This window comes from Saccostrea cucullata, unplaced genomic scaffold (genome assembly GCF_032062105.1).
Source record: "Saccostrea cucullata isolate Sc308-1 unplaced genomic scaffold, CSIRO_AGI_Scuc_v1 ctg608, whole genome shotgun sequence".
NCBI lineage: Eukaryota > Metazoa > Mollusca > Bivalvia > Ostreida > Ostreidae > Saccostrea > Saccostrea cuccullata.
This window is the reverse complement of record NW_026925691.1, coordinates 18,664-39,079: the sequence shown is the minus strand read 5'-3', so window position 1 is coordinate 39,079 and position 20,416 is coordinate 18,664. Positions and strand designations below refer to the sequence as shown.

Genomic DNA, 20,416 nt, shown 5'->3' with positions numbered 1-20,416 from the left:
TACCAGTTAATAAAACAAGAGGCTCATGGGCCACATCGCTCACCTGAGCAATATAGCTAGGAAAAAAGCATCAATTACATGTAGTTTATTATTGAAAAGTTAAAACCCAAAAGTGGTTCCAAACAATCCTTAAAAGGGAGAGGGTATGATTTGAACAAACTTGAATCTACACTAACTAAGGATGCATGCATATTTCTTTGACTACATGTACCTGTGGCTTTATTGGCCTTTACATTTGAACTTACATTGTGGCCCCGCCCTACACCTAGGGGTCATGACTAAAGCAAAATTGAATCTACACTATGAATAGGGCTTATCATGGCTTTGCTACTCTTGAGAAGATTCTTAAAGATTTTTTTCTAAATGTTTCAATGTAAAACTTGGATTCCATGTTGTGGCCCCACCCTTACACCCAGGGGTCATGATTTGAACAAATTTAAATGTCCACTATCTGAGGATGCTTCCATAAAAATATGATCATTCATGCCTTTGCTATTCCAGAGAAGAAGATTTTTAAAGAATTTTCCTATTTATTTCTATGTAAAACTTTGATCGGCCATTGTGGCCCCGCCCTACCCCCAGGGGTCATGATTTGAACAAACCTGAATCTACACTACCTGCATGAGGATGCTTCCCTATAAGTTTCAACTTTTCTGGCACAGTGGTTCTTGAGAAGGAGATTTTTGAAGAATTTTTCTATATTTTCTATGTAATATATTTAATGTAAAACTTGGATCCTCCATTGTGACCCCACCCTATCCCTGGGGGTTATAATTTGAACAAACCAGAATCTATACTACCTGAGAATGATTCCATATATAATCACTAATCATGGCTTTGAAGTACTTGAGAAGACGATTTTTAAAGATTTCCCTGTCTACACCTATGTAAAATTTTGATCAGCCATTTTGGCCCCATCCTACCCTCGGGGGTCATGATTTGAACAAACTTGAATCTTTGCTACCTGAGGAAACTTCACCATAAGTTTCATCTTTCCTGGCACAGTGGTTCTTGAAAAGAAGATTGTTAAATCATAGCATCAAATTTTCACTATTTCTGAATTATCTCCCCTTGAATAAGGGCGTGGCCCTTCATTTGAACAAATTGAATCTCCTTCACCGAAGGATACTTTGTGCCAAGTTTGGTTGAAATTGGCCCAGTGGTTCTAGAGAAGAAGTCCAAAACGTGATAAGTTAACAACAACAACGACGACGACGAAAGACAACGGATAAATTTTGGTCAGAAAAGCTCACTTGAGCCTTAGGCTTAGGTGAGCTAAAAAAGGTTTAAACGTTTCTTTTTCATTTAATTTGTTAATTTTGTACATTGCACCGAGGAGCCCCCCCCCCCCCCCCCCCCCACACACACACACACACAAACGCCTTCCTCGCATTTTCTTAACTAATGCTATTATATTTCTATTTTTTATACTTAATCGGCATCAAATTGATCAGCAATTTTAACAAAATTTCAAATATAAAATGTTAATGAATTACACTTTTCTTCGCACGAATCATTCTATGAACGGCTCACTAAATCTAGTTGACCTTGACCTTATGCCGAACACTCGGGAACAGATCGAAAACTGAAAATGGATGCTGTTACAAAGGTAAAAATTGCTGATTTTTTACCGTCTTGTTGAAATTTTTTATGTTTCTTGGTGCAGACAAAACTTAAGCAAGTATTTTAACCAAGAACAATCTTTTGCGGTTATTTTTAAAAGGGAAATTTCCTTAAACCGGGTAACTTGTCATAAGACTTCAGCCTAGCCGATTTCAAAATTACTATTTATGATTCTGACTCATGTGTGTAAGGCTTCAATTTATCAGAAAAAAGAACTGTCTTTACAATATAAATATTTCATTTAAGTTACTCCGTCTTGTTCTGGTCACCAGTACACATACTTTACCTGTTTACAACACGAACACGTTGTGACCAAGAAAGATGCAGTCAATCAGTGATAGAACCATTACTACACAGGTCCACATACATAACTTTATTTACTTACCTGAAGCAGCTTTATTTACCTCCTGAATCAAATTTATTTCTGAGGTTGGAAGTTTTTTTTCTTCTTCAGAATGGTCAGAAATTTCACTGAGGTGCACTGATAAACAGTCAGGGGTGTGATTGAAATCCATCATTTTTAAAAATGATGATTTTCAGTCATTAAATTGATTTTTAATAATGATGGAAATTCATCATTTTTTAGTAAAATGATCAAAACAGTCATTTCTATTTTGAAATTTATTTTGGAAATAGAGTAACCTCTGACATTAAAAATGACTGGAGTTCATCATTTTTTATCAAATTGTTAAAATTGGTCTTTTTTGATTTGCATATTTTTATTTATTTTTTCCATTAGTTTTACGGGGCGCACTGAAAAAAATTATTTTGGTTTCAATTACTTGTCAAGATGTTTCTCTACACAAGGGTCTATGGCAGGATAGTGTACTATATCTAATTACTGTAGTAAATGGGATGGGAAAATTGACTTGAGAATGGAAATATGATGAAAAGACGTCATATTTACAAAAATCAGAAAATTGTGTACATTATATACTTAGAAGAAATGACCATTATCCATCATTTTCAAAAATGACTGATTTCAGTACCACCCCTGACTGATAAATTCAACTTTGAATTCATGATCTGAAAACCATTCATGAAAACATCATTCTTGAAGATGTATCTACATGAAGATTTTACTGCAAATTTTGCAATCAAAATTCTTTAAGTCTTGGGAGTATATACAATAGTTAATTTCTTATCAAACAAAGACTCCCAATCTGATTAAAATCAGGTCCTTTGATCTGCTCTCATTAAGATTGCTACACAAGGATGTTGAGAAACCTCATTCAGGATCATCTCATGGTGACCTTTCTTATAAAAATTTTCATTTAAATTTTGACCAATCAGAGAGATTTTACTTTATCGACATTCCGGAAAATGAACATGGAAGTGAAAGTAGCCATGGGGAAGATCTTATAGTTACATTCAAAACAAATAGCTAAAAACCAGGCAAAAGCAAGTCCTTATATTTTTTTGTACAGAAGAGACATTGGTCGCTCTCTTGGCAGGCTATCCCAACCAGATCACAATTTTCTGTTCCTGTTTTTATCCTGGCTTTCACTTCTCTAACTGAATCCTGAAGTACTTCTAAAATATGTCAGACTATATACATGCAGTTAAAGTATTCGTCTGGGGACACAGCAAAAAAAAAAAAAGGAAATTAGGCTATTTTTACGAGGCAAAGCTGACAGAAATAGGGCATGTAGGAGAACTAGAATCTCAGTAACTCTCTAAGAATGCGGAGACTGAGTGGATGATATACTTTAAATGTATATACATTACCAATATAAAAATTAGACCAGTAAAAAAAAAAACTCATAACATCATATTCTATTTTATGTGCAGAGAAAGTATATTAAAGGTCAAAATATTGATCTGACACTCAGAATGTATATAATTTTTAATACTAAACACTGATTAGTTAATATTTTTACATGTTGAATCTAGTTTTGGAGTAAAAGAAAGATAACTCTTTAAATATCAACAACTAAAGTTAAACAAGTAGTGCATCGCTTTGTAATTGATCATCCTTCTGATTAGTCTCGTTTACCCCAGACTTCAATGCTTTTTTGTTGTATTTTGCCCGAGTATTTCATTTGAGTCAAATGTCTGATATATATTTAATTTTTGTAACCAGTTTATAAGTTTTATGATCGCTAAACCGACTAACAAGATGGCGACTCCCATGAAAATACATGAGAATTTACTTTTTAAACAAAGATATGTGCGTTTTTTGTTCCTTGTAAAGCAGACAAAGGTATTTTATTATAAAACCAGATAAAAGTAAAGGCGCGGCCTATGACTTTTTAAAGAATACAGATCTTAGCATCGAAGAGAATGTATCAGCCAATGAAAATCCATACCTAATTCTCGGTAAGCCTCGATTTGAAATTACAAAAATTAAACATGTTAAATAGGAATAGTGTATATACTTTGTAGCGTAGTGAAAGCTCGCTCGGGAGAGTTCAAAGTCTCGAGAGCGAGAGTAAAAATAAATTATTCATAAATAACAATAAAATATAGAATTTGATATGTAAAAGATGATATAAACCATAAAATTTTGAAAAAATACTACCTTTTAAACTGAGAAATGATTTATCAAACTTCTTCTATTCAGTAATTGATGTTATTTTAGGGACCACCTTTAAATGCTTTTTTGTTGTATTTTCCCTATATATTTCATTTGAAACTATCAAATGTCAGAGTATATTTAACTTAATTTATTATAAACTGCTATTATATACATAAATATTTTTAGAAAAGAGAGCTCTTTATAAGGTTTTATGAGAACATGTATATACAGCTTATGGAAGTTAAAATTGTGTATGGATGTCAAATATTGACAGCCAGATTCCAATTGTAATTTTTTATCATGCCTAAATATAGTGAATATTGGGAATGATATAATGCATATTAGTAAAAAGAAACAAGTTTTGTTTTGATATAGATATTGTGAAAAGATCGATTAAAACTTGATATTTGTTTATTTCAATGACTATAGAACAGATTCTAATTTGTTTCAGTGTACAAGCAACTTTAGTATAGAACCTCTGAAAGAACCCAAGGGTTTCATCAAGGTCATACAATGGGTATGTATAGTCATTTATTATACAAAGAAAAATAATAGAAGTCTGATAAATCTTTAACTCATAATTATGATTATTGCATTATTACATTCAGACTCGCACATATAAATTATTGCAGATACAAATTGAGATGTATAAAGGGGGTTGGGCTATGGATCATGGATCAATATCAAACTTAAAAATAGCTCAGGGGTTGCTAAAAAACCTAAAAAGTAACAAAGGGGACTTAGGTTCAATTCTCAGTTTCTCCATTAAAACTTTCTTTCCTACCTTTGGTGGCAATGATTTTTAGGTGCACTTCTTGACTAGTTTTGCAGGGTGAGGGTAGGTCCCTGTTTTGATTCTATGTCCAGTACATGTAATAAATTTGCTCTTTTCTTGTTGTTTGGATGAACGGGTATAAAGTTTAATTTACATAGTATTACATTAATATAATGTATTTATATATGTAAGCATGGTAAGAGGGGGAGATAAAAAAAAAATGGATGGTAAATTTCTCTTTTTTGATATTCTTGCACCAGGTAGTTTAATGGAGAAAATATAATTGCAAATTTTATTAACAGCTACAAGAAATCTTTTTTTTTTCAGGTATGAACAGAAAAAATGTAAATCTAAACATTTATATATTTATAATCTGCCTATAAATTATTTAAATCTTTTTGATGAATGAATGTTTATCATGTGCTTTTGGTAGAATTCTAAGCATACAGAATACATTTTGAAGAATTATTTATTTCAAATTTGAATAATTATACCACTGCAATTCTGCATTCATTGAAACTACTGATAGTATAGAAATGTGCACCTAAAACACTATTGATCGCTACAAATTGGTATGTTTCTCTATTGTCATTGTATATAGTGTATAAACTACACTAAGAGAGAGAGAGTAACACTTCACACAATTACTGTACAAGATTGTGTGCACTTTACTGCCCTAAGTAAAAATATCATCCATAATTAAATACTCTCTGAAAATGTTAGACACATAAGTGATTGTTCACAGATGTACAGAGTTGCCTCTCTAGATAAAACAATTAGGGGTCATTAGAAAACATCAGTCTGTAATGATGGAAAAGTCCCACAGCAGTGGAGGATATTGATTGGGCCCGTAGTATGACAAGTTTGATCCGCTCAGTTCAGCTGTGTGATGTGAGACAAATATTAAAATGACATTATTTTGTAATAAAAAGAATCCTCAGTTTGTGAGAAGGTTATAATGATGATGATTTCATATTGCTTTGAACATGTTGAATGTGTATCATATCTAAATTCATAGTTAAAACAAGGGAGCAGCTTGGCTAGCTAAGGGTTTCTGATCTGCTACTCTGCTCACAGACCCTTGGTCTCCCATCATTTTAGTGGAGATTTTTTTTTCTCGTTTTTTGATTTTAAACCAATACATGTATTTATCTTTCTTAAATGACTAGATTTAGGTAAGATCAAGGTAAGAAAACAAAACATTTTATAAATTTGTTGCTTAGGTGTCATCCATCTAAAATTTATGAATCATAGACTCAGGTAATCCTGCTAAGATTGATTGGTCCCCATAATTCTTATATAATTATAATAATGGTATTACTAAGTATATTGACACAATAATATTCAATATTACTGTTATCTTTGTTAGCCAAAGGTTTCTAATTTGCTACAGTGGCCCTTCAGATATGTGTGACGCTTCATTATCTGGACAATTTTTCGTCAGAATGGATTTTTAAAAAATGTTATTTTGTCTTTTGAAATTGTAATTCAGGTATCCAGACGCTTCACATATCCCAACAAATTGGTTCCACTGTACTCTCATCACAAACCCTTGGCCTATGGAGCTTTCGAAAAACGGAATTTTTTTTATGTCAGTTGATCTTGAATCTTACCATCTATACACACAGATTGTTTCATCAGGGAATTTAAGAATAAGTTTATAGAGAAGTGTCAGGCAATACTCATTTGTTAAATAGGGTGCAAGTCTACATCTGTAATATTGACTATTAGATCTTGAATTAGCTTGTGATTAATCATTATTGTCTCAGAAAGAGCAGTTTCTTATCTATTGAAATATTTTGTATGGATGAAACACATACATTTTAGTAAGTCAATCTACATTTAATATATTGATTTTGTGTGGATCTCTGGGTTTGTTTCAATTCAGAATCACCTTGCCAAGGAAAGAAATTAGGATGAATATTGGTCAAAAATACTTTTATGTCCCAAAAAATTTTCTGCATGGTGATAAACAACAGGCTATCAGTCCACTGCAAGCAATATTGTGTAATTGACCATTTAAGAGTATCTAGATTCTCAGAGGAAAGGCATTATCAGCAGAATGTTACCCTTGCTGAATCAATACGGAAAAATCTTCAAATATGATCTGCCTTGAGCATTTGCTTCGTAGACTGTGACACTAATCATGGCTCTTTGTTGATGAAAGATACGGGCTTTATGTTGCTAAAATTAAACTTGAAGGGAAGGGGAAACAAGGTAATTATGAAATTTCCATAAATTCCAGACCTACCTGCATTTGATCATTTGTTGATTGTCTAATTATGACTTTCAAAAAAAATTTTAAGGAAGGATATGCAGAGTTTTATCAATACGTTTATCTGTTTGGTTGTCACCACATAAGGACCTACTTGCATACAAATTTCATTTTTGCCCGGATTTCTCTGAAATTTTAGAAAATGGTGAAGGCAAACTAGCCCAAGTTAATTAGTATTTGAGGTTTGATTTGGAATATGACATCACTATAATTGCAGAAAATTCCATGATGTTAAGAAATAAATATTCATACATATTTTCAAACCTATTATGAGGAATTTGCGTTATTTAGTATTTACTGCGAAACAGAGAAATTCATGATTAATGAACATGATGAAGCTTGACAACAACATTAGTAAAGAACATAATGCATACTTTAAACGTATTTTATCAAATAATTCTGAATAAGGATTGGGCAACAGGCAATTAGCCGATGCACATGCACTTTTTCCTTTAAGTACGTATACATGCTACGAAGTTTGTTTAGTATCTTTGAATCATGCAGTTACCACCACACGGTCCACAAAATTTTGACGAAAAAAAAAACTTGATTAAACTAGGGAAGTCAATCCCAGCCCTATACAGAATGTTAATGCTCATGCAATCAGCTGAAAATTCTATTTTGCCACACCAGAGATCCTTTTGAAGTTTAGAAGCCAATATTCCCACAATGGAGTACAAACACCTATCAATGATTTCTGAGTAATGTTCTTCTTGATTCGTGTTTTTTAAAACTATTTCAGAATCTATAACCTTGGACAGCAGACAATGGAGTGCTAGAAACTTTGTTTTCATAATAACAATGATTAAACATGGTAAAGTTATCAACTTAGAATAGGAAAAAATCAATTTCCATTGCCTCTTTTTACAAAATTCATCAAATTAGATCCTTTTTGCAATATGGCCATGCATTGATAGGATGTACATGTATACATGTAGCATCATATGATCTATCTGTAAATACAGTTTCACACTAAGTGCAGACCCTTTAAGGTATCAATTGAGAATATTAAGAAAAATATCAATTTCCATTGCCTCCTTTTTTTTTAAAATTTGTAATAGCTTCTTTTGTGAGCTTTTTAAAATGCTAAAATTACATCTCGCTAAAATTAAAATACCAATTTTTAAGGTCAAATCGCTAAATTTGCGTCTCACTAAAATTTCCACTTATACTGTAATTTTATTCTGTTCTGGAATCCCTGGTGTTTCTTCTCTGCTTTTTACAATATCATATTATAGACCAATTAATGAAAGAGCCATATCTTACGGCAAGTGAGAAAATAATTATACTCTGCAGCCTGTGAGAGAATGAACAGGATCTTCTTAGTTAATGCCTCTGCTGCATTAAGTGGAATGTCAAATGATCAGTTTGAAGACAATCGCCCATCCATCACTCTGAGTTTGACACTGTTGGAAGACGATTCCCCTTGGGAATAATATTCCATTAGAGTGCTGATGCTGAGGCTTCAGCCATCCTAGGAAGTGATGCATTTTAATTTGATTATCCATTTAATTCTTAACTACACTCTGTATAACCTATAGGCTTAGAATATCTTTCTTAATAACAGTTCAGCATTATTTCAGAAAATTTTCTAGCCATTATTTGTAGCAAATTGGTCATTGTTGCAAATTGGTGAAGTCTTGGAGTCAGTATAAATCTTTGGCCTTGAGGAATACAAATTTTTGTGGTTTTATAGTTTTAGGTCATGCTGTGGAGTATCTGGTTTTTGTCTCCAGCCAATTGTGGTGAAAAGCTTGGCAACTATTGTTTTAGAATATTTTTTTAACAAGATGCTAGGAGATGTCGATAAACTGAATTATTAATCTTCAGCTTGTTCCATGAGATTTGACAATAAGAGCATGGAGCTATCTGACTCACGGAATCCACACTTTGATTATTAAATGAGCTAAGTAGATCAATTGATTTGGAGAGAGATGTTATTTTTTGCAATAAAGTTTGAATTGATATCATATCAGGTGATTCTGTTTAGAAATGTCAGGGGCCCCTAGGAAATGATTGCGAGAAACAATTACAGGCAGCTCCTGAATTCAGTCAATATTTCATCATTGGAGCAGAAACCTTACATAGTACATTTACTTGGATGGTAATTTGCTGTCATAATTTCTAGTTAAAAGAGTGGGAAGAATTAGCTTTTATCTTCTGGGAAGTTTCAGCTAAACATTCTTTCATGTGTTTTGTCTGTCTTCAATTTCTGTTTTGCCTTGTAATGAAACAAGGACTTATAGTCAAGGAAAATATTTCCTTAACTTGAAATTTGTAATTACCTGGTGAAAAATACCACAAACTGGGAGATTTGTTTTATAACTTGAAGTTTTTAGAGGAAGGCAATTGAAATTCAAAAAAATTTGCACGTCTTATCATGCTTATGGTGATATTTGTCCCAAAGTGAATACAATGTTCTAAATTTCCTGCCAATTTCCTTGTGGAGACGTCAGATTGAATGGAATAAAGGATTATTAGAATGCTGGGAGGAAGAGGTTTTCAGTATCAGAGAGAAAGCTTTAATAATTTGGTGAAGTCGGAGAACATTGGACAATTGTATAATCAAAAAAAGCAAAATGAAAAAGTGATTAGTTGGCAATTTGTATTAGCCTGGATGTGAAAGAAAGTTGGAAATAAGTAGTCTATTTCTGGAATGATAAAAGAAATAAGTCTGTGTAGTGTAATCCCTAACTATTGAAGGAAGAAGGTGATATTGCTTACTTTTTAATGAGAAAATGGATTGTTCTTTTATTTGTTCCTGGAATCAGGAAGGAGTTTTCATGGAATTCATGAATATATTTTGGTTTAAGCATGCAATGATATTGTAAGACTGGAAACGTATGGATGTGGAGGTTAAGATAATTCACTGGGATTATGGGGCGTCTGGTCGAATGATAGTCACTGTGCTGTCATTAAGAATAATGAATTTGGTAAGTTAAAAGAACATATTGTTTTGTCAATCATACTCAATCAATCTGTAAATTACCGGTATGTACACATGTAGGTCACAATATTGGACCTGGGGGTTGGTAAATTTTCTCCACCTACAATGACGTTAAGTCCCCCCAATTATTCGATTAAAAAAGTTCTATGTTTGAAATTTTGAAGACTTGACAAAATAAATTCTATAGATTTCATAACAATAAAATGGCACATCCCTAAAATGAATGCCCTGTGTTATTTATTGTAATGTACACAATACTGTGTGATGGGTTATGTTTGTGATTCAGGGTTGCTAAAATTTACTCACCTGGACCCATTTGCAAATCATCTTCGATAATTTACTAACCTTATAGGAGATTTCCGGAAACCCTTGGCTAGCGAAGATGTTAGCAAATATGAATACATGTAGTTTTGTTTGTGGGCAACCAAATATTTGTATTTGTGTTGCTTTCACCTGACATTAATTAATTTAATGTCAATTGAAAGCAACAAGGAATGTGATGGCAGAATAAGTACCAATCTTGTAAGATTTTTGCATATGGTAATTTTTGTTTTTTGATTGCCTGTGTGTACAGATTATCTGTAACTGTTACTTGTACTTACAATAGCAAGCAAGATCAAGGTTCACAGAAACTTTTAGGTGTGTGCTGTGTCTATAATATCCAACATATGAGGAACATAGGGAGGTTAACTAAAATTACATACATGTAAAGCTTAGGTAAACCACACCTGGCCTTTTCCTCATCACCTTTACTTACCTGTGTTTTACTTCTCTTACGTATGTTTTATTTACTTAGTACTTATTCATGTTTTATTTATTTTGTAGATACTGGCCATCTTTGCGTTTGCCACTACTACCAGTGTGAACACCAATCTACAGATCACAGCTAATAAGTGTCCGGGAGGTGGAAAAGCAATCATAGAATCTGTACAGATCAGCTATCCTTTTGAGTTAGTATCAGGGAACGTTATGTAATCAATATTAGTACTATATTCAAGGAAAATTTTGCCCCTGTTTTATTTTACCCCCCTTTGCCCCAATAACAGGTGGGTGAATTTAAAACAGGGCAAACTTAAAGAAAACATTGTGATTTCTTATACACAATTGTGACTGGGAAAATTTAAAATAAGGCAAAATTGTTTGCAAGTGCAAAAAGGCAAAAATAAAATGGGCGAAAATAATCCAGTATATAGTATCTTTCAGAGAAGTACAGTCAATCTGGTTGGTTAACAGCATGTCGCAAGCAGGAATTTAAGACAATTTGTGATGTCTCCTTCATTGCACGTTGACAATGACCTTGCATCAAGCATGCAGGGTGACAACTGTGTTATTTCCCTTTAGTTAACATTTAAATTGAAGAAGGGAATAACTTGTATTTTATACTTAATTGATATAAAACAGTAAATTCTAAAGGCAACCTCAAAGTTGGCTTGTGACATATTTTGAAAGTATGGAATGAGATCAGTTTATATAGAACAAAAGGATTTTTTCTTCAGTAAATCTCGAGTTTAATTAGGGCTCCGCTTGGCGGCAGGGATGGGGTAATTGAAAAAAGTAATTGTAGTTGACTGTAATTGATTACATTTTAAAAAGTATTGGAAGTAATTTGTAATTGAACATTTTTTTCAATTACTTGTAATTGTAATGTAATTAATTACACGGAAAAAATACCATGTAATTTCAATTACTTTTTCAATTACATTCAATTACTTTATATAATATACATGCTTGATAAATTGTCACCACGACCTCCCCATTATACTATATTTTATTGCAAAACATATCCTCAGTCCTTCAATTATACAGAAAACAGATTTTTTTTAATAATAATAATGTAGTTTCTTTCTAATCACTTTATAAAATTTGATTTCTTTGTTTTATGTTAACCTGAATTTTGCACCACGATTTCTAGGTCTATTCAGCATGAAACATGCATAATTTATTATATTTCAATCTCTTTTGTTTGTTCAATGAAGAATAAGAATATGTGTGTCAAGAAAAAAAAAGGAATGTGTGTGTCATTAATGAAGTTCTCTCTTGTTGGTATTATGAGATAATTGCCCTCCAGATCACACCTGTAAATTACAAACAAAACAAATCAACCCCTCTAAAGAGGTATTCATTCCTTGATTTAGATGACAAAGCCAATGCATGGGGATAATTATTTCAATTAAAAATGCTCTGCTAATTTGAGAAAAGAAAAAACTTTCAATTTGATAATTATTTTAACATTTAAACAGAATTTTATGAATGTATTTTGTATAGATCTGAAAAGGATTTGTTTTATTTATGAAGTAAAAATGTTCAACATAAATAGCAATTTAGGATTTTACCTTTAAAAGATTACCTTTATTTAAAAGAAATATTTAATTTGAGGGGTTACATTTGTGACTTATTTTTACTCTATTGAAATATCCCCTTAAGGCCTTTTAATCAAATATCATATCCCATGCAATTAGTGTACATGTAGGTTTTGTGTGGAGGCAATTGCATCAAACTGATCTTGAACAGTTCTAAACTGTTTTATAAATAAAAAAATGTGATTTAAACCACAAAGATACACAATGCCTACTAGCATATTATTTCTTGTATTGTTTATGCAGAAGCTGCTCTTATATATATATACAGGTGAATGATCCTTGTTCTGTATACTCATATGATTCATATGAAAACATTTCAAAAAAATAAAAATGTAATTTGTAATTTAATTAATAATTACTTTTGTAAAGTAATTGTAATTTAATTAATTACATGTCTTAGAAAGCCTGTAATTTAATTGTAATTTAATTGAAGAAAAAGTCAAAGTAATTGTAATTTAATTAATTACTTTTTAAAGTAATTGACCCGATCCCTGCTTGGCGGGCGCCCTATAGTGATCAGTCTGTCCGTCCGTCTAGCTGTCCGTCTGTCTGTCCATCTGAGATCTCTTGTCCGGAGCATATCTTCTCTCTCCTTAAACCAATCTGACTCATACTTCACCAACAGAGTGCCTTTGGGTAGCTTGTGTGCAGTGGCCTTAAACCATGTTTCTAGGTCAAAGGTCAAGGTCATAGCAGAATTATATGAAAAATCCTTGTCTGGAGCATATCTTCTCTCTCCTTAGCCCAATCTGGCTCATACTTCACCCACAGAGTGCCTTTGGGTAACCAGTGTTCAGTGACCTTGAACCATATTTCTAGGTCAAAGGTCAAGGTCATAGCAGATTTATATGAAAAATCCTTGTCCGGAGCATATCTTCTCTCTCCTTGGCCCAGTCTGGCTCATACTTCACCCACAGAGTGCCTTTGGATAGCTGGTGTGCAGTGACCTTGAATCATGTTTCTTGGTCAAAGGTCAAGGTCATAGCAGAATTTTATGACAAATCCTTGTCTGGAGCATATCTTCTCTCTCCTAGGCTTAATCTGGCTCTTACTTCACCCACAGGGTGCCTTTATGTAGCTGGTGTGTAATGACCTTGAACCATGTTTCTAGGTCAAAGGTCAATGTCATAGCAGAATTATATGAAAAATCCTTGTCCGGAGCATATCTTCTCTCTCCTTGGCCCAATCTGGCTCATACTTCACCCACAGAGTGCCTTTGGGTAACCAATGTGCAGTGACCTTGAACCATGTTTCTAGGTCAAAGGTCAAGGTCATAGCAGAATTATATGAAAATTCCTTTCTGGAGCATTATATCTTCTCTCTCCTTGGCCCAGTCTGGCTATTACTTCACTCACAGACTTCCACTGGTCAATGGATATGCAGTGATCTTGGTCAAAGTTTCTAGGTCATGGTCAGAATTAGCCTCTCTGTTTAAAGTCTTTGTTTGGTGCAAAAATTTTTTCCTTTAATTCCAGTAAATTTATATAAATACAAGATAACTTTGATATATATCTGTAAATTCACAATATCCATGAAGTCGTACTAAATGACTTTTACTGTATTACACAAATGTTCCTCTTCTAAATAAACCCTTTTAAACTACCTTACATTTTCATGTTCATTGTTGAAAGTGGGGCCCTTTGAGATGGCCACCATCTCAATGATATATAGTTCTTCATGATAATAAAACTTATTTGGACTGTTTTTGAATGGAGATATTTTAGTTACTCAATTACATTTTTTTTACCTCGTTTCAGCCTAGAGAAAGAATATTTCACCACCCCATTCTGCAACAGATCCAGTGATGGAAGTAATGTAACGACTGTGTTTTTACTGGAGGGATCAAAATCTTCCGCGGAGTTCTACGTCTTTTTCGGAGTGATGGTGTTTTTGTACTGTATGGCTGCTCTTGTTGTGTACCTGTTCTTTGAGGAATTGTATCGCAGAAGCAATGTCTGGGCTATTGTGGTATGATTGCAAGAATTTCCATTACCATTGATTACTGAAAATATGAATTTTTTGTGCATTAATTATGGAAAAGATTTAAGTGCAGCAAAATTAGCCTAGAAACTCGATTAACCAATTAAATCCAATCTATTTTATTAAGTATTTTTCTCATCAATTCTGATATACAGTGTCATCATAAAAAAAAATCTAATTCAAATAGTAAAAGTTGATGCTAAACAGTGACCTAAAATTTTCTAAATCCTTGCTGTAACAATCAATTAATGGCCTGAGCCAGTACTAGTTTACTTACGCTCATGTTGACTGCATGGCATGTTTAAAAAAACACTGAACTCTAACTGAGTTCTGTTATATTTGTTCATCTCAAAAAGAAAAATATGGCATATTGCTGAAGCATAAATACTGGTTCCAAAATAGGGGACTTATGGTTGCATATTATAAATGTCTTTTCCATAATGTGTTTGAAAAACTGTGCTGATGATCTTTGCACAGTTGTAGACCTGAACTTTTAAGATGATGTGAATAGTTAAAAAAAAAACTCTAGTTTTTATTGAAAGTGTGATCGAAAAGTTCAAGTGCACCTATAAAACTCTTTCATGAATTATCATAAAAAAAAAAAATTGAGTGATGGATTTTATTTGTAATTCTTACTACTTGATTTATGAAGAGAGATTTTTTGACAATAAAGATTTTTACCCCCAATTATATTTGCAAGTAAATTACTAGCATTGTAAATCTTTGGATCCTCCACTTCTCTCCAGTACAAGTATTGATTTCTGTACTGTAAGTATCCATGTGTCCTTGAAATTTCAGGACTTTGTAATCTCAGTGGTTATAACTGTCCTCTGGCTGATTTATGATTTGTATATTTGTGACCTTGACATTTCAGGACTTTGTGATCTCTGCGGTGATAACCCTCCTCTGGCTGATCGCGTCCTCAGCCTGGGCCCAGGGTCTGGTCAACCTAAAGTACTACACGGACTTTAAAGACTCCGGAATGTTTGAGCGACTACCAGAGTGTAAGGCCGGTGTGGGTTGCGTTCAGACGGCGACTCCGAATTTCGGAAGTCTAAATGCCTCAGTGGTATGTGTTACCGTAAAAGCAGAATTTTTAGCGAGGATTTAATTTTGGCATTATTAGCGAGGGTGTTGAGTTCTCTAAAATTAATTATTGCTAAAAATAGTTGCATTTTATTTGTAATTAACTTCAGAATTTATAGTAAGCATTTTAAAATTGCTAAAATTGCATCTCCCAAAGACTAAAGTACCATTTTTTAAGGACAAATCGCTAAATTTTCTTCTCGCTAAAATTTCCACTTATATGGTGAATATTACTTTTTTTTAAAATGCCTATCTTTATCTATTTTGGCCAAAGTTTGAGTCTTTTATTTAAAATCATATCGTCAAATGACGTGCAAATTAAACATTTATATAGCACATTCAGATAGCTCTTAATCAAATCATTCTATGCTTATTTGTTGAAAATTCTATATCTGCCAAATATCGTACATGCCAAATTTAATACATTTACAATATTGTTATAATTAATATCTTCCTAAACTTGATCTAAATATATTGTGTATATTGATAAATGCTTATTGTTTTGTAGATATTTGGTTTCCTTAACATGGTTGTCTGGGCTGGTAACCTCTGGTTCCTTTACAAAGAAACTCCTTGGTTTGGAGGAAACAAGTCGGAAAATCCCCCACAAACTGGGTCACCTCAGGGACAAGACCCTCAGAGAATCTAGGGGGATAGAAAACTGAACCCATAGGTAGAATCAAATTATGTGCTGAACTGTTTGTATGATGTATTGGTCAAAGTGTATAAGTGCTAATCTATGTATGGATTATAACGATAATATTTTCAACAGATTTAGATAAACAATACATTTATATATTAAAAACAAAGATCCAGGATTTTTTATATTTGGAAGAGAGGTACCCACTTCAGCTCTCAAAATATTTTTAACCCAAAGTATTCTAAACATGCACAAAATTAATTAACAAAGAAGTTTTTTATGCAAAATGAATAATATATTGGAAGGAATAACTTTAAGGCCCAAACACATTATAAATAAAACCAACCTATTTTTGGGGGGTTTTGTTCATCATATTTTTATGAAATGATAAATCTGAAGCCTATTTTCATTATATTGACATCAATGTATTTAGTGCTGAAAGTCAAAAAGGGTGAGGGGGGTTTGAAAACCGCCTTGCTAATTAAAGACAATTTTGCCTCCATAGAAATATAGCTAGCAACATATATTTTAGGTTTGATAAACTTTTTTTGGCAGATTTTTTTTAAGTTAGCTGGGAATAAGTGATATTTTAATATGCAGATTTCTCCATTCCTTACAATATGTACCTAGGATGTATAAATGATGTACTTGGTGCAGAATGTTAAACATTGCATATGTTCATAATGAATGGTCAAATTTACTAGCTGAATGCTTGTACCAGGTCGAATAATATTTTGTTTTTAGCAGACGTGTCACGAATGTTTAATGGAATAACTCTCACAGATGAACTTTGTAAATGAGGAGTGAATATTTATGTTCATTGATCTATAAGAATAGCAAAGTATCATGACAATTTTGTAAACTTGCAAAGTTATGTTTTTTAGATTGGAAGCTCCTATCATTTGTATATTTTGATTGCAGTGTCAGGGAAAGGTAGACTGTTGTGTTTTATTCATTCTAACTATTTGGTTGAGTTTTGAAATCCTGCTGAGTGAAATCCAGTGTAGAATCAGTAAAAGTTTGATGAAAGCTTCATTTATGTTGTATATTCAAGAAAAAAATAACTGTTTTCCCTCTTTTTCTTAAGACCGTAATAATTAAGTGCCATTGTCATCAAGACTAACCATGATATCTGTTGCATTCATTCTCAGGTATTACTTAATGTCTCTCCCAAATTAAGATAATTGAAATCTCTGTTCTCCTCATTTTTCCCACGTAAAATGATCCAAGTAGTTGTTCCATTGTGAGCACCATTAAGATTGGTGAACATTAGATCTGTCACAAGATCTGTGTGTTAGTTTGCTGTTTGTATTTATTGTCCATATAAACGTGTTAGTCCACATTTTGTTTGTGTGAAACAAGTTGATGCATTTCTTCATTCATGTGCTTATATGAAGTGGCTAGAAAATATTAAGTCAATATAGTTATGGTTATATATATTTATATTTTTTATTTGTATAAAATTAGTGTTAAGTTTTCTATGCACTTTTTGTTTATTTAATTATATCTAGCTTTGATTTTCTGTATTTTTTTGTTTTTTTGTTTTCATATTAACACAGTTTTTTTTACAGGGTTAAAGCATTGTAAAAATGGTGTGTTTAATCAAAGTATGAAGATTTGGTTTAGAGAATTTTATTGGTGTTTTTGGCAGTGTTATGCAAATTAATAGCAAATAGCTTGTACCTTTTGTTTCAATTTACTCAAAGTAGAGGTTTTTTTTTTCATTTTTATTACCTTATTTTCTTATGTGTGTTATTTTTTCACTTTTTTTCTTAAGGCCTTTGCCAACAAAATATTCTGTTGATAGTTTTTTTTCTGTTTAATTTCATATTTTCTGAAATTACATTAGTTGTTTAACGTTTTTGTTTTTAATATTAATTTTGATGCCAAGGTATGTAAATTTCAAAGAACTTCTTTGATGTGGAAGTAATTTCCCCCATCTTGTGTCTAAGACTTAAAAAGAGTAATAGTCTCATTTTATTTTGGAGTGTAGAATCCTACTTGCAAAATAGATATTAGAAACAGATTTTTTATTTCCCATTGCATATCATAAACATTCCATCATTGGCAGGTATTTTATTGTGTGGCGAATTGGAGTAGTATTTCTGTCCCATTAAAAACTAGTTATATTATTAGGGAAAAAGAAAATTTTAAAGCAATCTGAACAATAGAAATAAAAATAGAATGGTTGCAAAGAAGACGTAATAATTCATGCCTTTGTTTACCTTGATGCATATGTATACATGTATTTAATTGTAAGAAGATCCTAGTTGGTTATTATTCACAATTTTAAAATTCCAAGTGAACGTCATCTGTATCGTAATATTATTTTGGGATTTTTCTAGACAATGATATATATCAGAATTATTTATTATTAATTCACGTTGCTTTATTAAATGGATATGGCTATTAAACTCCTTAGTAGATTATATTTTTGTTGGTTTTATTTCATGCAGAGAATGTTGTTGTGGTCTGTGATCTTCATATTTAACTTCATATGGAAATAAGATAATGATGCATAATAGTGTATAATAGGCAAGGTTAACTTCTTTTTATGCCCCCCTTTTGAAGAAGGGAGGGCATATTGCTTTGCTGCTGTCAGTCGTTATGTTGGTCTGTCAGTCCACTTAGATTCCGTTCATTTTCTAACCAACTATTGCACATACTGAAATGACATTTGGAGTACAGGTATATCTCATGAATATCTAGGTCAAGTTTTATTATGGGTACGATCGCACCATTTTTGATAGAGTTATGCCCCATGGGCTCAGAAAAATTCCAATCATTTGCAGTTTCTGTTCATTTTCTTTGCAACCGTTGCACATACTGAAATGAAATTTTATTTACAGATATATCTCATGAAAATCTAGGTCAGGTTTTATTATGGGTACGATCGCACCAGTTTTGACAGAGTTATGCCCCTTGGACTTGGAAAAATTCCAATTATTTGCAGTTTCTGTTCATTTTTCTTTGCAACCGTTGCTCATACTGAAATGAAATTTAATATACAGATTCATCATATGAATATCTAGGTCAAGTTCTGTTTTTGGTATAATCGGCCGATTTGTGACAGAGTTATGCCCCTTTGACATAGAAAAATACCAATTAATTGCAGTTTCAGTTCTTTATCTTCACAACCGTTGAACTTTCTGAAATGAAATTTTGTATACAGATTTATCATATGAATATCTAGGTCAAATAAATGTTCTATACACTAAACAAAAAGTTTTTTTGGACTTACAGAAAAATACGATTATGCTGCGCCGTAACTGAATGGTATGTCCTGAAAAATCACTCAAAATTAATACCAATTTACAACATTTTGATATGAAATTTTGAAGACCATATAAGTAAAGATTCTTTTATATTATTTGTGAAATTTTGCCCGATTATGTCGTCAAATATTTTTTCTGTGCAACAAGTCCGCGTAATTTTTGAACGACCCTCGTATATCATGTAAAGATGTACAGATTGAGACTATTTACTTCATTACTCTGTCTTAATTCTGCATGAAAAATCTTCAAAGGCAATGGACTATGCTTGAACAGAAACACTTATTTTTAAAATATATTTTAAAAATGGAAATAATTAAGGTCTTCCGTATTCAGCGGAAGACCTTCTTGTTATTCTTAGGTTTCTTTTTCACTTTTATTATTATTATTGTTTTTTTTTCTTACCGATTTTGTGCACGCGATTTCTCGAAAACGGCTCAATGGATTTCCGTGAAACTTTCAGGACTTATGTTACATCACTTGAACCTTATGCGTTTTTTTCTGTTTTGATGACGTCACTTCCGGTCCGGAGTTATCGGCACTTTAATGGTTTTTTAAGGGTCAGTTTGTCCGCATGATTTCTCCTAAACGGCTTTAGATAGACACATGATACTTTCAGGTATGGTAGACCTATGTCTGTAGATTTGCGGAATGTATTTCATTTTTATCGGAAGTGCCGCACGTCGGCGCTCGCTATGGCCCGAAAATAGACGTATCGCGAATTTCAAAATTTTTAACACCTTTTCTACGATAGCTTTTTACCTGAAAATACTTTGTTAAAACATACAGAACGAAAGAAGTGTAGAATTCCAAGATCTTTCAAATGATATCAAGTAAAAAGAGCTGGCCCCTAAAATTAAGGGCCTAGAGGGGCCGAAAGTTTTTTCTTTATATCTCAAAACGTATTGAGAATTTGTAATACGTCAAAGAAGCAAAGTTG

At 32.5% G+C, this 20,416-nt stretch overlaps 1 protein-coding gene across 1 annotated transcript; it reads left to right on the top strand.

The window, feature by feature from the left end:
* The first annotated feature begins 1,543 nt into the window (after positions 1 to 1,543).
* LOC134269607 (synaptophysin-like) lies at positions 1,544 to 18,631 on the top strand. The gene is made up of 6 exons (XM_062751812.1): positions 1,544 to 1,609; positions 4,593 to 4,658; positions 10,964 to 11,088; positions 14,256 to 14,466; positions 15,353 to 15,547; positions 16,073 to 18,631. The coding sequence occupies exons 1-6, from the start codon at positions 1,592 to 1,594 to the stop codon at positions 16,211 to 16,213; spliced, it is 756 nt and encodes a 251-aa protein (XP_062607796.1). The 5' UTR covers positions 1,544 to 1,591; the 3' UTR covers positions 16,214 to 18,631.
* The last annotated feature ends 1,785 nt before the right edge of the window (positions 18,632 to 20,416 follow it).

Coding starts and splice junctions, on each gene's coding strand:
- LOC134269607 (XM_062751812.1), top strand. Junction 14,467..15,352: donor GCAATGTCTGGGCTATTGTG/GTATGATTGCAA, acceptor TTGACATTTCAG/GACTTTGTGATCTCTGCGGT. Junction 15,548..16,072: donor GAAGTCTAAATGCCTCAGTG/GTATGTGTTACC, acceptor ATTGTTTTGTAG/ATATTTGGTTTCCTTAACAT.